This window comes from Leopardus geoffroyi, chromosome B4, assembly GCF_018350155.1.
Source record: "Leopardus geoffroyi isolate Oge1 chromosome B4, O.geoffroyi_Oge1_pat1.0, whole genome shotgun sequence".
Classification (NCBI taxonomy): Eukaryota; Metazoa; Chordata; class Mammalia; order Carnivora; family Felidae; genus Leopardus; species Leopardus geoffroyi.
The window spans coordinates 78,927,253-78,943,951 of NC_059341.1; the positions used below are offsets into that span (position 1 = coordinate 78,927,253).

General features: G+C 47.8%; 1 protein-coding gene and 1 long non-coding RNA gene across 4 annotated transcripts in view; both read left to right on the forward strand.

Annotated features, from left to right (window-relative positions):
- Nucleotides 1–7,437: 7,437 nt before the first annotated feature.
- Nucleotides 7,438–12,178, forward strand: LOC123591339. The gene is made up of 3 exons (XR_006709251.1): nucleotides 7,438–7,847; nucleotides 11,081–11,199; nucleotides 12,130–12,178. It is a non-coding gene; the product is annotated as an uncharacterized LOC123591339 (long non-coding RNA).
- A 2,144-nt stretch (nucleotides 12,179–14,322) lies between these two features.
- The window catches only part of ACVR1B (activin A receptor type 1B), a 34,987-nt gene continuing 32,610 nt past the window's right edge, over nucleotides 14,323–16,699 (forward strand). Inside the window, exon 1 of one of the 3 annotated variants that reach the window (XM_045467060.1) lies at nucleotides 14,323–14,513. In XM_045467060.1, the coding sequence (XP_045323016.1) occupies nucleotides 14,423–14,513 (91 nt within the window). In that variant the 5' untranslated portion in view covers nucleotides 14,323–14,422. Of the gene's footprint in view, nucleotides 14,514–15,759; nucleotides 15,890–16,699 lie in introns of those variants that run through there. The other 2 variants (XM_045467062.1, XM_045467061.1) reach the window with 2 other exon arrangements.

The window sequence follows — 16,699 nt, forward strand, 5'->3', positions numbered from 1 at the left end:
TGCTCTCTGTAGTTAAGAGTCTGGTTCTTGGTTTGTTTCTCTCTCTCTCTCTCTTTCTTTCTTTGCTTTCTTAACTTTCTTTGGTTTCCTAGCTTCCACATACGAATGAAATTATATGGTATTTGTCTCTTTCTGACTTATTTTGCTTAGCATTATACTCACTAGCTCCATCCATGTTGTTGCAAATGGCAAGATTTCGTTCTTTTTTTTTTTTTTTTTTTAATTCTCAAGTTAGCTAACATACAGTGTAGTCTTGGCTTCAGGAGTAGAACCCATTGATTCATCACTTACATATAACACTCAGTGCTCATCCCAACAAGCCCTCCTTAATGCCCATCCCCCATTTTCCCCACCCCACCCCCACCCCCAAGATTTCATTCTTTTTTATGGCTTTTTAAATATTCCTTTATCCATTCGTCTATCGATGAACACTTGGGTTGCTTCCATAATTTGGCTATTGTAAATAATGTGGCAAAAGCATAGGGGGACATGTATCCCTTTGAATTAGTGTTTTTGTATTCTTTGGGTAAATACATAGTAATGTAATCACTGGATCATAGGGTAGTTCTATTTTTAGCTTTTTGAGGAACCTCCATACTGTTTTCCAGAGTGGCTGCACCAGCCTGCATTCTCACCAACAACGCAAAAGAGCTCCTCTTTCTCTGCATCCTCGCCAACGTCTGTTGTTGCCCGAGTTTTTCATGTTAGCCATTCTGACAGGTGTGGGATGGTATCTCATTGTGGTTTTGGTTGTTTTTTTTTTTTTTTTAAGTTTATTTATTTTTAGAGAGAAAGAGAGCACGACTGGTGGAGGGGAAGAGAGAGAGGGAGAGAGATCAAATCCCAAGCAGGCTGTGCACTGTCAGTGTGGAGCCCGCTGTGGGGCTCAAACACACGAACCGTGAAATCATGACCTGAGCTGAAGGGTTGGATGCTTAACTGACTGAGCCGCTCACGCACCCCTATGTCCTGTGTTTTTAGTTTTAGCCATTCTGACAGGTGTGAGGTGATAGCTCACTGTGGTTTTGATTTGCATTTCCCTGATGATGAGAGATGTTGAGCATCTTTTCATGTGTCTGCTGGAGAAATGTCTGTTTGTGTTTTCTGCCCATTTTTAATTGGATTATTTGGTTTTGGCGTGTTGAGTTGTATAAGTTCTTTATATATTTTGGATACTACATCTTTTTTTTTTTAATGTTTTTTTTAATTTATTTTTGAGACAGAGAGAGACAGAGCATGAACAGGGGAGGGTCAGAGAGAGAGGGAGACACAGAATCTGAAGCAGGCTCCAGGCTCTGAGCTGTCAGCACAGAGCCCGACGTGGGGCTCGAACCCACGGACCGTGAGATCATGACCTGAGCCGAAGTCGGACGCTTAACTGACTGAGCCACCCAGGCGCCCCGATACTACACCTTTTTAAAAAATGTTTGCTTATTTATTTTTTGATGTTTATTTATTTACTTTTGAGAGAGAGAGAGAGAGAGAGCACAAGCGAGAAAGGGGCAGAGAGAGAGGGAGAGAGAGAGAATCTCAAGTAGGCTCTGTACTATCAGCTCAGAGCCCAACTTGGGGCTCATTCCCATGAATCTGTAGGATCATGACATGAGCCTAAATCAATAGTCAAGATATTCAGCGGACTGACCCACCCAGGCACCCCTATTTTAGATATTAACCCTTTAAAAAAATTTTTTTAATCTGTATTTATTTTTGAGAGAGAGAGACAGAGAGACAGAGGGCAAGCAGGGGAGGGGCAGAGAGAAGGAGACACAGAATCCAAAGCAGGCTCCAGGTTCTGAGCTGTCAGTACAGAGCCTGACACGGGGCTCGACCCCACGAACTGTGAGATCATGACCTGAGCCGAAGTCAGACGCCCAACCAACTGAGCCACCCAGGCACCCCTGGATATTAACCCTCTTTCAGAAATGCCATTTGCAAATAACCCCTCCCATCCTATACATTGTCTTTTAGTTTTGTTGATTGTCTCCTTTGCTGTGCAAAAGCTTTTTATTTTGATGAACTCCCAATAGTTTATTTCTGCTTCTATTTCCCTTGCCCTCAGAGAGGTGTCTAGAAAAATGTTGCTAGGGCCAATGTCAGAGAGATTACTGCCTATGCTCTCTTCTAGGACTTTTATGGTTTCAGGTTTCACACTGAGGTCTTTAATTCTATCATTCTATCTTATCTCTGAAAGACTATTCCTTGTTTTCGTCTGGGACCTTACCTCAAAGTTCTTGAAGTAAAATCACCACATTTGCATAAGATTAGTCATTATACAGATATTGATCCTATGCCTTCCCCTTGAAAGACAGGGTATATATGGGAAACAAAAGACATTTAGGTCCCTCCCTTCCCACCTCTACCGAGTCAAGGGAGGCAACAGAAGCCTCTTCTGCCAAGTGGACTCTTAGATAGTGGGCTAGATAAGGGGCAGAGATCTGAAGGCTTGTTTATACCAAGAAGTTTCTACACACTTTTCTCCTGGAAGCAGAGTTAAGGTTCTCTCGTTATCTCCATCAGCCTGACCATTTGCTTCTATCCAGTTCCCCTCTGAAGCACCCACAGGACATCATTGGGGATGACCTGGAAACCATCCTAAGTGGCTTTTAAATTTGTTTAATGCTTAATTTATTTTTGAGGGAGAGAGAGAGAGAGAGAGACAGAGTACAAGCAGGGGAGGGGTGGGGGGGTGGTGCACAGAATCCACGAAGCAGGCTCCAGGCTCTGAGCTGTCAGCACAGAGCCTGATGCGGTACTCGAACTCGTGAACCATGAGATCATGACCTGAGCCAAAGTTGGACACTTAACCGACTGAGCTACCGAGGCACCCCCTATTCGGCTTTCTTGCGCAGCCGGCAGACCCCGCCCTGCCTCGGCATAAACCCCGTTTCTGTTCCATGCCAAACTGCCAAGGGTGGGGGTAGAAGATTCAGCACACTACAGCCAGCTCCCAGTTTCTCACTTGTGTAGAACTAGCCATGAGCCTTTTTTAGGGGCCCTGCACGTCCATCCACAGGACAGCATGGACTCCGAAGTGTAGTGAGCAAGGGGGAGAGAGGTTGCAGACCGGGGGACTATGGCCAAATTGTGTCAGTATCATGTTTGCTTTTCTCCTCTCGTGGAGAGGGCGGGGGAGACGGTCCCCACTGAGTATTGCTCACCTGAGCATGCCTCCTGCCCAACCACAGCCCCCTGCAGGCTGGCCCAGGCATGTGGTGGGCATTTAGTAAGTGCACCCTAGAGCTGGTGGTGATGTTGATGGGATGGCGGCACAGCACTCAGTCTGCAAAGTCCAGACTTCTGTCTCTCCCGCCCCCTGGGAATTTCATAAATAAATCCCTGGACCTGTTCCAAGAAGAATTTCAAGGCTTCTCTGTGTGTGTGTGTTTCCAGAAACACAACAATTTTACATGCTGCCTGGTGTGCAAACTCCTAAGCGATTCCTGGGGAGGGATGAGGGCCGGGCTCAGCAACGAGAACGTGGAGCTGGAGTTGGGCCGGGCCAGCAGGTCCGCCGGGACGCCAGCAGTTAACCGGGAGGTTGGAGCAGAGTCTCAGCAGCTGGCTCCGCTAACCTGGCTCGCAGACACCCGCTCGGCCCCAGGCTCAGGTTGCTCAGCCCCCTCCCCCACCCTTTGGCTTTGGCAGTATTCTCCACCAGGTTTTTGCAAAGTGCTGGGGTCTTAAAATAGCATAAAGACACACACACACTCTAGACTATAGTGTCAATTCCCATACCACAGAATGATCAGGAAGGAGAGACCGTGGAGGGTAGAGAACTCCAGGGCATCTTCCTGAGCAGAGAGCAGTGTTAGTGTGAGGTCAGGCAGGAGACGGAGTGGTCACTTGGTGTGAGGATGGGGCTGAAGGAACGGGGAGGAGAAAATAAGACAGAGCCCGCGTGTGTGTGTGTGTGTGTGTGTGTGTGTGTGTGTGTCTGGGATCATGAAACCAGAGGCTGTATTGGTGTTATTGGCATGACCAGTTTGGTGATGAGACTCTGGATTTCTCTCCTGAACTATAAACTTCTGTAGAGCAAGAACTAGGACTTTCATCTCAACCATTCCCAAGGCCTAGCCCGGTGCCCGGCACGTAGCACTCAAGACATGTTCCGGGGATAAATATATGATGGATGGATGCATGGATTTGCTAGAACATAAAATGACAGCAATAAAGATAGTCCAACTGCAGATGGCAAAATTAGAAATGGGTGCCCCGAAGTTAGAAGGTCCAGTCAATGAGTGGATATTTACTAAACATCGGGAGGGAAGGGGAAGGGGTAGGGTTTAGGGTCTGTCTGGGGAAGGAGAGAGGAACACAGCCAGGAAGGGAAAGGCTTCCTGGAGGAGTCAGGCCCTGAGCTCTTTCTGAATCATTACAATTCCTTGAACTGGTGTTCTAGCTAAGGCTTGCAGGCTACAAGGACCAGTACACTCAAACCAATGGAAGTGAAAAGAGAATTCTCTGGAAAGACATGGGAATCTCGGAGAAACTGGGACTGGAAAATACAGCCAGATCTCATGGGATCTGAGAAGACACTGGGCTGGGTATTGTTTGAATGGGTAAGTCTGGAGGGCGTGTGTGCACATGTACATACCCACAGGCACATCTCAGTAATCTCTCTCTCTCTCTCTCTCTCTCTCTCTCTTTCCCTGCCTCTGCTCCACTCCACTCTCCTCTCCCAGCTCACCCTGATGCCTCATGGCCGAGAGTACTACTCTAGCTCCTGCCACCATCTAAGTAACTCAGTTATTGCGTCTCCTTAGTTCGAAGCCCACCAGAGAAAAATTAAATAGTTCAGCCAGTCTACTTATTGCTTTTCCATGGTTCAGATGCCCAACCCTGGTGCAATCATCTGTGGATGGAGGGCAGACCCATGTACTCACCCAGGAGAAGGGGGCATTGATTCTCGTCATCCAGATGGAAAAGAGGGATCAAGAGCTGTCTAGGCAGGGGGAAGACTATGAGTGAGGATTTGGTGTGTGGGTGGGGTGGTGGAGGGGTGTGTGTGGGTGTGTATATATAAGAGGGGGAGAGAGCGAGGGAGAGGGAGACAGAATCCAGGACAATAGGAGAGCTATCAGGGTGGGGATTAATCAGTTGAGTGACCTTGGGCAGGTTATTGAAGCTCTCTATGCCTCAGTTCCTCATCTCTACAATGGAGTGCTTGTGAAGACTGACGACTCCATCTGAAGACCTGGGGGGCACCTGGCTGCCTCAGTTGGTGGAGCATGGGACTCTTGATCTTGAGTCGTGCGTTTGAGCCCTGTGTTGGGTGTAGAGGTTACTAAAATAAATAAATAAAACAAATCATCCATCTAAAGCTCTTAGGAGAATAAGTGGTCACTTTCTGTGCTCTACTTTTAAGTAAGTCTGGATGGATATTAAGTTCTCCTCAGGTAGAGGGCTTGACTGCCAGTTTTGGTTCCATCCTGGACAAGTCATTTATCTTCTCTGAGCCTCAATTCCTCCACCTGTAAAATGAGATCCGACTAAAATAAGTTCTAAAATCTCCTCCAGATTCAGAATGTCATGGGTTTGGCTTGGTGTTTTGGGCAATAGGGAGCCTATATGCTGTCAGGAAGGTAGATGACAAAGTGCAAGGGGCTTTCTTGGACATGGATGTGCAGCGGTGTGCCTGGTGACCACAGGGAGGGTGGCCAGGCGGCAGAGAGGTTGTGGCACTAGCGGTACCAGGGATGTGTGGTATGAGGCTCTGAACTGGAGTCTCATTAAGGGTGTGGAGAAGAGGGGGCCAGACAGGCAAAAGCTCAGAGGTCCCCAACAAAAGGAGAATGACCAGGAGAACCATCCTGTTTGGCCATTGGGCATGCTCACATAGAAATTGAAGCATGAATCATCAAGGCTGAGGGCACCAGGCCTGTTTACCAAGGAGGCACTGGAGTGGAACAGGGTCAGTGTGAGGGTTAAAGAAAAAACTCTAAAATCATGCAATGGCCTCTGGAGCAGCGAGTGAGAAAAGCCAGGGGAGAGTTTCTCTCCAGTACACCAGAGGTCAGCATCATCCTCTGGGACCATTGCACATGGTTGATGGCATCGGGTATCTGATGTTGTCTGGGGCTTTCAGGCTGGCCCCTCTGGCCAGACTCCCATCCTCACCCATCAGCCATATCACATTCAGGTGCCTTCCATTCCTACACTGCCCTCCCTCTGCTTCTCTCAACTCTCTGTCCCATCTTTCATCTACCAATACCTATCATCCTACTTCTCACCTTTCATCCTCCAAATGTTCCCTCTTCTGCCCACCTGGGACTGCTAAGTATTTCCAGAGGAAACTGTACCAAAGTTTGTTATGAACACAGTTTTAGGTTCTGAAACCCTGGTCGGGCCCCAGTGCCACTCTGGTGATCCCTTTCTGCTTTTCCATGTCCCTGCATGCCACTCCCATTCTCCGCAGTGGCTTTTACAAATGCTCACCACTCTATTTAAGCACGCCCACCATGATATGCCATCCTGCCTCCTGACCATATTGTACCACAACAGAGGGCCATGACTGCAGTTTGGCTGAGAACACCCAGGTGGCCCCCTCATGCCTATAAACTCTCTTAGTTCACCTTCTTCCTCCAGCCTCTGTCCAAGGCTACTCTGGATCTTGATCCTGTGTTCCCCATACACCGTAGGTTCTGGATCCATCACTTACTCCTTCTTCTTCCTGTATCTTTGAACTCATCTTGGCTCCTTTACCACAGTCTCAGTTGCAATCTCTCCCTTCTTACTAAACCAACAAAACAACCAACAAAACACAGCAAACACTCCTGTGACCTTCTGTATCCTTCTGGAAATCTCCCTTTCTCTCTCTTGTCCAGGCTGGAAATCTGTGTCTTTACATTGGATTATTTAGCCCATTCATATTTATTGTAATCATGGATATATTTGATTTTATTTTCACCATTTTTTTTATGTTTTCTATTCATCCTACCTTAAAATTATTTTTTTTGCTTTCCTTTCTTGCCTCCTTTCAGATTGATTATTTTTCTCATTCTATTTTCTTCCTTCTCTTAACCTGGAAGTTATATAATCTATTTCTCTTCTATTAGCAAATACCTGACAGTTAATAAAGTACTCGTGAATTCATATATAATTTATACATTTTTTATTTAGCCTTCATTTTTGAAAGACGTTTTCTATGAGTATAGTAGCCCCCCTAATCTGTGGTTTCCCTTTCCACAGTTTTAGTTACCCTTGGTCAGCCATGGTTCAGAAGCAAGCAATCCTCCTGACATATTGTCAGAAAGTCAGTAGTAGCCTAACACTACATTACAAGCCTACATCATTCACCTCATTCATCTCATCTTGTAGGCATTTTATCATCTCACATCATCACAAGGAGAAAGGTGAGTACAGTACAATAGGATATTTTGAGAGACCACATTTACATAACTTTTATCACAGTATATTTTTATAAATCGCTCTCTTTTATTGTTGGTTATTGTTGTTAATCCCTCACTGTGTCTAATTTATAAGTTAAACTTTATCATAGGTATGTATAGGAAAAAAAAACATAGTATATAAAGGGCTTAGTACTATCTTCAGTTTCTGGCATCCACTGGGGGTCTTGGAACACATCCCCTGTGGACAGGGGGAACTATTGTATGCAATTCTAAGTCAGCTCCTATTTTTCTCTTGGCCCTATTTAGTTGCTTTTTGGATTTTTGACTACAGAGCTTATATTTCTTGCAATTTTGTCTGTGAGAATTTGTTGTAGCTTGAGATGAAGGTGGCTTCCTCTAGAGATGATCTGCTCTTCTTTCTTCCAGGTACAATCAGGAGGTACCACCAGCACAGGACTACTTGAATCCAAATAGTGTGCAGTTTTTCACATCACCCAGGTAGGGGGAATCTGGAATGAAATTCAATCACGCAGGCCAGCTTGTGGTTGAGAATTCCCAGGGAAGATTTTCCCCCATTCTCACTCAGAGCCAAGGTTCAAGTCCAACAATTTTCCTTGCCTATCTCCTGGGGGAGTCAATTATTTCTAGTTCATCCTTCAACCTAGTATATTATTACCCATTGTGGGTCACCTTTGTGCAGATAGTTGCTTATTAGTCTCCTCACCTTGGGCACTTGGGCTTTGTCTTCTGTTTCCTGTATCCGCTTGCCTTTGAAAACCAAAGTTCAAGTTCACCTGGTAAGCAAATGCTCTCAAGGTGAAAACCAGCTTTGCTGCTCTACTTTCCCCTCTTTTTGTTCCTTCATTTTTGACTCAAGTATTCTATACTTTCTTGGTAGTTTACTAAGCATTTTGAGTTGCTTCTTTAGCAGAAGGTTTGCTCAGGGAAACTGGTCAGTCATTCTGAAAGAAATCCAAACCTCCCTCTCCCGTCACAGCCAAGTTCTTTAAAGAACAGATGACAGTCTTTCTAAGCCTTCACTTCGCCTTCACCTGTAGCCCCCTGAGGTTAGGCCTCCACCCCATCCGTGTTCCACTGAACCTGCTCAGGTAAGCATCACCAATGGGCTTCAAGTAATCAAATCTTAGACATTCTTTGTTCCTCATCCTATTTTACCTCTTCTCAACATTAGAAACCACTGACCTAAGAGTGCCTGGGTGACTCAGTTGGTTAAGCGTCCAACTTCAGCTCAGGTCATGATCTCACAGTTCGCAAGTTCAAGCCCTCCATCAGGGTCTGTGCTGATAGCTCAGAGCTTCGAGCCTGCTTCTGATTCTGTGTCTCCCTCTTTCTCTGCCTCTCCCCCACTTATGCTATGTCTCTCTCTCTCTCTCTCTCTCTCTCTCTCTCTCTCAAAAATAAATTAAAAAATTAAAAAAAAAAAAAAAAAAGAAACCACTGATCTCTTGAAACCCTTTCCTGGTCTCCATGAGTCTATTCTTTCCAAGTTCTTTTCCTGTTTCTCTGACTGTTCTTTCTCTGTCTCCTCTTTCCTGCCAGTGTTGCTGTACTTCCAGCAACACCCTGAGCTATTTGAACAATTATGATATGCTTCCAAATCCATATCTCCATGGCTTCAGGTGCCTACAGGAGGCCTTTCAAACTCTGTACACCCAATGGGGAGCTCATCTTTCTCCCAGACCTGCTCTTGCTAATCTGCTGAATGGAGCCACCAAGCATCCAGTCAACCAAGCCAGATTATCCTGGAATCATATGGGCCATCCCCATTTCCTTCCTCTTCCTCACTTCCCACATCCAATTAATCTTATAGCTTCCACCTCTTTCAGATCTCTTGAACCTATATTTCTTTTTTTTTTTTTTTTTTTTTTTTTTTTTAAGATTTTATTTTTAAGTAGGTGCCTGGGTGGCTCAGTTGGTTAGGCAGCTGACTCTTGATTTTGGTCCAGGTCATGATCTCATGATTCATGAGATCTAGCCCTGTGTTGGGTCTGCGCTGACAGCATGGAGCCTTCTTGGGGTTCTCTCTCTCCTTCTCTCTCTGCCCCTCCCCTGCTTGCATGTGCTCTCTCTCTCCAAAATAAATAAATAAACATTTTATTTATTTTTTATTTTTTAACATTTATTTATTATTGAGAGACACAGAATGTGAGCAGGGGAGAAGTAGAGAGAGGGAGAGACATAGAATCTGAAGTAGGCTCCAGGCTCTGAGCTGTCAGCACAGAGCCCGAAGCGGGGCTTGAACTCACAAACTGTGAGATCATGACCTGAGCCGAAGTTGGTTGCTTAACCAACTGAGCCACCCAGGTGCCCCAATAAATAAACATTTTTAAAAAGATTTTATTTTTGGGGCGCCTGGGTGGCACAGTCGGTTAAGCGTCCGACTTCAGCCAGGTCACGATCTCGCGGTCTGTGAGTTCGAGCCCCGCGTCAGGCTCTGGGCTGATGGCTCAGAGCCTGGAGCCTGTTTCCGATTCTGTGTCTCCCTCTCTCTCTGCCCCTCCCCCGTTCATGCTCTGTCTCTCTCTGTCCCAAAAATAAATAAACGTTGAAAAAAGATTTTATTTTTAAGTAATCCCTACACCCAGTGCGGGGCTTGAACTCACAACCCAAAGATCAAGAGTTGCATGCTCCACCAACTGAGCCAACCCGGTGCCCTCACATTTCTTTCCCATCTCCAGTGTTGCTGCCTAGAGTCAGGTCCCCCTATCTTGACTGGACTGCTGGAATTGTCTCCTTTTTGGTTTACCTTACCACCAGCCTTGCCTTCCTCCAACCACCAGCACAAAGTTCAAGTTCATTTGGTTCAGCAAAGTGGTCTTTCTAAAACACAAATATAATAAAACACACACACACACACACACACACACACACACACACACACACACACAACAACCCATCTGCTTAGAACCCTGCTAAGAAAACTATGTTTCCAAAGTATGTTTCCACATCTGTCTAGCTCTTCAACATTACCTGTTAGCTCCACCACCGGCCCCCTTCACCTTGCACCCTTTGGGTGTGCTGCCATGCCGCTCATGGTTCCCCTAAATGCCAGGCAGTTTTACTTCAGTATCTTGCTTGTGCCGCGCCCTCTGCGGGGAACAACCTCCTGCTTTCTCTTGCCTCCACAAGCCTCCTATCTATCTAGGGGACACTCATCGATCTTCCAAGAGTCAACTGTAGCATGGCCTCTCCGTGAAACCTTTCCCACCTCCTCAGCTTGTCCCTGCAGCGTTGAAGCATCCAGACCTTCCTGAGTGCCCCCACTGCCCCTTTACTGGTGTGTGTTATAGCATATATCACATGTTGCCTTTTTAGAAATGCTTGTCTCGATTATTGTTAAGTTCCATGAAGGCAAGGAGCACAACTTCTCCAAGTTTACATGTTGCACCTTGTATACCATAGATGCTCCACGCGTGCTTGTAGAATGGATGAATGAAGATGAGCCATTACTTTCTTGAGGTTAATGACCCTGCTATCCACCAAGGCAAACTATGCCAAATCCCCTAAGATGACAACGTCTTGGTGCGTTGTGACTAAGATGGCAGCTGTAACACTGGATGGTCCAGTCATTGGAGGCTGGGGAGCTCCAGGGAATCCCATGACAAAGTCCAGAGACAGGGCAGACAAGGAGTTTAAAGAGTGTGATGTGGGTCCGGTCCTAAGATGAAGGAGAAATCTTCACAGAATATTTTTTTTTTTTTTTTTTACAGAAATGGACACCTTGCTGAAACTTTCAGGGATGGTCAGAGAGCCGATCTGTGAGTGGACAGCTCACAGGGACACCGATGATTGGGCTCTCTAGTGCTCGGCTCAGGACCTAAAAGGGAAGGTAGGCACATCATCTAGGAAAGCTCTAATTTGAGGGGGTGTGCCAAATTCTCAGGAATAGGGTGTGAACGATCCAACCCGTCCCACACCCCTGCCAGTCTAATTTCCCCACCTTCAGCTGGCTCTTGGAGACCAGTTCCTGGGAAAGCATGAGATGCTATGATGTCAAAGGAACACAGGACCAGTAAGTAGGCTGTGGCTCCAGCGCTTAATTATACGTGAGCTTGGGCAAGGTGCTTCCCTTCCCTAGCTCTCAACTGCCTCACCTGTAAATTGCACACACACTGACATGCCTCAGCCACTTCACAGGATTGCAGTAAAGGTCAAATCATCCTCATCCTCACCACAGCTATTCTTTTCACGTCCCTTCCTGTGTGTCAGAGGCTATGCTAAGTGCTTTACATACAATATCCTCGCAACATCTCTGCGACATAGAACTATCATCGGCTCCGGCTCCGTTTTCCAGATGAGAGAATCAAGGTTTAGGGAGGTAAAGTATCTTGCCCAAAGTCAAATGCTATCAAGTGAGATGGTGGAGCTGGCTTTTGGGCTGTTGCCCCAGGGTTCTGGTTCTCCAGGCTGTATATTCAGGTATCTAGCCGACCATGCTGTCTGGGAGAAAAGCAGCTACTGGTTCCTCCTGGGTCTTGCAGCCACAGTGGCAGCACTCAGCAAGGTTTAGGGGAAGCACAGTTCCTTCTCCTTGGCCTCAGCAATGTGCTCCTGGGGGGTTAGTTTTCTCTCCTCAACTGCAGAGTTTGGTGAAGGTAACTGTATTGAATAATGCCCCCCCCACACACACACTTCATGTCCACCCGGAACCTGTGATCGTATTTGGAAACAGGATCTTCACAGATGTAATCAAGTTAAAATTAGTTGAACTCATACTGGATTCGGGTTGGCCCTGATCCAACGACTGGTGTCTTTATAGGAAGAGAGAAATTTGGACACAGACATACAGACACAGAGAGAAGATGGCCATGTGAAGGTGGAGGCAGAGAATGAAATAATGCTTCCACAAGCCAAGGAACACCAAGGATTCTGGGAACCACCAGAAGCCAGAAGAGACAAGGAAGGATTCTTCCCTAGAGGCTTTAGAGAGAGAGTATGGGCCTGCTGACACCCTGGTTTCAGATTTCTAGCCTCCAGAACTGTGAGAGAATAAATTTCTGTTATTTTAAGCCACCCAATTTGTGATACTTTGTTAAGGGAGCCTTAGGAAACTAACACAGTAACCCAGTGCTGTGCACATCACAGCTGGGTCCCCTAAGTATGGGTGGAGCAGGGTTTGAGAGACCAGTTAGATGGACTGGGGTGTGTGTGCCCATTTTGGGGTGGTGAGGGAGAGCAGTATAAAAATAAGGTGTTTACTCATCCAGCCACTGACCCACTTGTAGACAGTGTCTGCGTAACTTTGCACGTGTGTGTTTGCATGTCAGTTGTGTCTGGGGGGTGTGGCTGCAGTCTTTTTTTTTTGGAGGTGAGGAGGGGCATTCTTCAGATTGGTGACAACTTAAAAGGTAAGGATTCCATTTGGGAAACTCTGCCCCCTACCTCCAGTCATCCTGTCCACCCCTAGATCTCACATGATGACATACTGTACTTAGATTAAGAAACTTGCCTGAGTGTTCATGCCAGTTAGTTAGAAAAGGAAAATTCAGATCCAGAAGTCTGGTTCCAAAGACCCTGCCTTCTTCATGAGTTCAAACTCCCAAGCTAAAAAAAGTAAACTCTTTTCAAAAAGATATGGGCGATTCAGTTTGCTTTCTATAAGCACTTCTTTCTAAATTTGTAAGTAACACTTATTTGTTTTTTAATTTTTTGTTTATTTTTAAGAGAGAGACAGAGCATGAGTGGGGGAGGGCAGGCAGAGAGAGAGAGAGAGAGAGAGGGAGGGAGGGAGGGAGAGGGAGAGAGAATACCAAGCAGGTTCCAGGCTCTGAGCTGTCAGCACAGAGCCCAGCCAGGGCTCGAACTCACAAACCATGAGATCACGGCTTGAGCCGAAGTCAGACTCACAAACCGTGAGATCATGATGGCCTGAGCTGAAGTCGGATGCTCAATCAATTAAGTCACCCAGGTGCCCCAACACTTGTATATTTGTAAAATATTTAGAAAATATTGAAATGTTTCAAGAAAAAGTAAAAAAAAAATGTTCTGGCAATACTTACTGATAATATCGGGTAATTCCTTTCCAGTCTTTTTTCTGTACAGTTATACATTACCAACAAAACTAGAATAATGCTGTAAATAGTTTGGTATTTTGCTTGCTGATTTAACATTATCTCACAAGTATCTCACCTTACTCGTTTCTGTAATTTTTTAGTTACTAAATAATGCTCCATCATATTGATGGGCCAGCATTTATTTGTCTTCTATTATTGCCTACTTGAGTTTCCAGCTTTTTACAATGATAAACATGCAACTGTTAACATTTTTCGTACATATTTGTCCTCATCTCTATCATTTCTTGAAGCCAGATAAGGAATAATAGCAGTCCACGGGTATAGATATTTTAAGGCGTTTGATATATAATGTCAAACCCAAAAGGGTTCTATCAAGTGAGGGTTCTACCTCCGGGCAGAATGGGAGTTCGTCCCGAAGTACCCTCACCGAGACTGAGCGGTAGCGTTAAAAACCTGGCTCTGTCCTGCAAAGGGACCCCCCCCAGACTGCGATCACACAGGTTGCCTGCGTCCGGCGGATGGCAGGCGGCCGCGCGGGACAGGGAGCCCAGCCAGAGGCCGGTTGCGAGGACCCGGGCAGGACGCGGGACGTGATGGGGGCTTAAGGCTAGGCAGTGGGGATGGAGGGAACGGGAACACGCACGCGACTCGCCGAACATTCGATGCGGGGGAGGGGGTCGGTGCTGATAACTGCACGCTGGGCGGGGCGCAGGCCAGGGTGGAGGCCGCGTGTCAGGCGCGGGCCTCTCCGCGGAGCGCTCCGCACCCACCCGTGAGGTGGCCGAGGCGCGGGCCCCTCCCACCCCTTTAACAGGGACACTCCCCTTTAAGGCGGGCGCCCGCGCGCACCCGGCCCCGCCCTTCGGGGGCGCGCGCGGCGGCCGCGGCGCCGGCTCGGCCGGGAGCGCACGTGCCGGCGCCGGGCGGAGGAGAGGGAGGCGGGAGCGGGGCTGAGGGAGGAGGGGAGGCGCCGGGGGCGCGCGCGCGCGCGCTGGGCGCTGCTGGGCTGCGGCGGCGGCGGCGGCGGCGGCGGTTACTATGGCGGAGTCGGCCGGAGCCTCCTCCTTTTTCCCCGTTGTCCTCCTCCTGCTCGCCGGCAGCGGCGGGTCCGGGCCCCGGGGGATCCAGGGTGAGTCCCGGGCCGGGGGGCGGGGGCCGGGATGGAGAAAGCCGGGCGAGGGCGAGGCCTCGCGCCGCGGCCCCTAGCTACAGCGCGCCCCCTCCCCACGCGCACAATATGGCCGGGTGGGGGGCGCGGAGGAGTCGGGGTGACCCTCGGTCGGCGTCCCCAGACCCCCGAGGCGTGGCTGCCCTGCCAGGACCGAGCTCACGCGGGGCCCCTGGGGACCCGAGCCCCCTTCCAGACGGAACTGGTTTCGGGGAGCTCTCGGGGTCGCGCTCCCAGCACCCCCTTGTTCCATAGAGGGGAGAGCGGGATCCCTTCCCTAAGATTTGGAGATCCGTGCTTCTGCCTCTCAGCGTGTCCAGGGGCGGGGGTCTTCCTTCCCTCCCACCAGATGCTCTTGGGGGGGCGTCTTTTCTCCCGCCAAGATTGAGGGGCTCGGGCGATGGGTCTTTGCTTCTCCGAGGTACCCTGATGGTGCGAGCCCTTGCGCACCTCAGATGACAGGGGAAGGGGTCTCTAACCTTTCCTTCAGGACCTGCACTTGGGGTGTCTCTTCCCCTCCCTCTCCTTCCTCCCTAATGTTCTGGGAAAGGGAGTCACATTTACCCTGCGCACAACCCCTTTGAGTTCAGTGGGGCAAAACCCCCCACAGACACATGCCCCGTGGAAGCTGTTGGGAGGAAGCGAGACCAACAGGCCCCTAAACGTTTTTGTAGCTTGGCTGTGGAATCTCTTTAACCCTAGGAAACCTAGTTCCCGAACGGTTAATCTGCATCTAGGTGTATTTGCTTTCCGCCTCGCCTCCCCCACCCCACCCCAGGGGGCCCATTCAGTTAATCACCTTGTGGATACCTTTCAGGTGAAATCCTAGAACCTACCTCCAGCCCCCAAGATTATTTAAAGATCCCACCACTGGACCGACTCCGGCCCTTGGTCAGTACTTATTTACCTTCCCACACAATCCCGTTTCCCAGCCCTGCCCCCCACGCACTCCCCCACCCTCACACGCCCCTTACCTTCCAACCCCCACCCTTCCCACTCTAGAGGTGGGCACCTTTTCTGTGGGACACCCGGCTGGGTGTGTTGTTTATGAGGCTTTGGGGGCAGAAAAGAGCAGATGAAACCCTAAAATATTTAACTTAAGAGACTCGTCTTAAATGTGTTTTGGCATTGGGGTAGCAGATGAAGGTTATATTTGGCAGTTATATTGAAGTGATTATTGACCCGCAGATGGATCTGGGAGAGACGATCAGGATTGTATTCGCTCCCGATGTACAAAGCCTGTGCTTTGACTTCTCAGCAGCCCCTAACCTTCCAGCTATGGGAGATCAAGTGTGTGCACTGTGGCTCTCCTCTCTACTAAAAATAATGATTCTCAGGTGGGTTCAGGCTTCTTTAATAAACCAGACAAACAAGAAAAGACATCATCCTACTTTGGAGTCTCAAAAACAAGTTCATTATCTTCAGCTTTGATATTTGCTCCCAGTGGTGTAGCCTGTGCAGTGGGGTCTTTGTTCACTGGCTAATGCTTCTGTTAAGCACCTCGTGTGTGTTCCTGGGTCTCGCTGCTCTGTGTATGGGTAACGTGCTGTGGGATCTGATAAACATGGTGAAGGTGTATGAACACAGGCCGTCGGTTGTGGTAGGATCATGGTTGTGAATAATGTTTGCCGGGCCTTCTTATGGGCCATGTTCTGGGAATGTGTAACATGTTATTTCTCTAGTAGGATAGTAAATAAGGAGGCTCAGCCTTCAGGTTTGTCATTTTGTATGTGTCTGAGTAAATCTCTTCGGTTCTGTCCATAGAATTTTTTTTATCCTGGCCCTAATATATGTAAGATTTTTTTAACAGCCATTTCCCTGTTGATTTGGTGTAATATCTGTGGGGTTTTTCTTGTGGTGAGCCTAGTTAAGAATGTTTAATTGGTAATCCAACTGGTTCTGAATAGGGCAGAGTTCATTTTTTGTAACCTTCCTAAAATGGATGTTTGTTGGGATGAGGATGGGTGGGCATAATAGGGAGTTAGTTTCTTTTTTTGGTAAATTGGAAATTAGGTTGTGTGTCCAGCAAACATTCTCGAAGGCCTTTAAACTTCTTGGCCAGACACTACAGTTTTTTCCGGGACACATCTAGTTGCCAATAGTGCATGCTACAGAGACCACTGTTGCAAAAGGCTGAAAGTAAAACG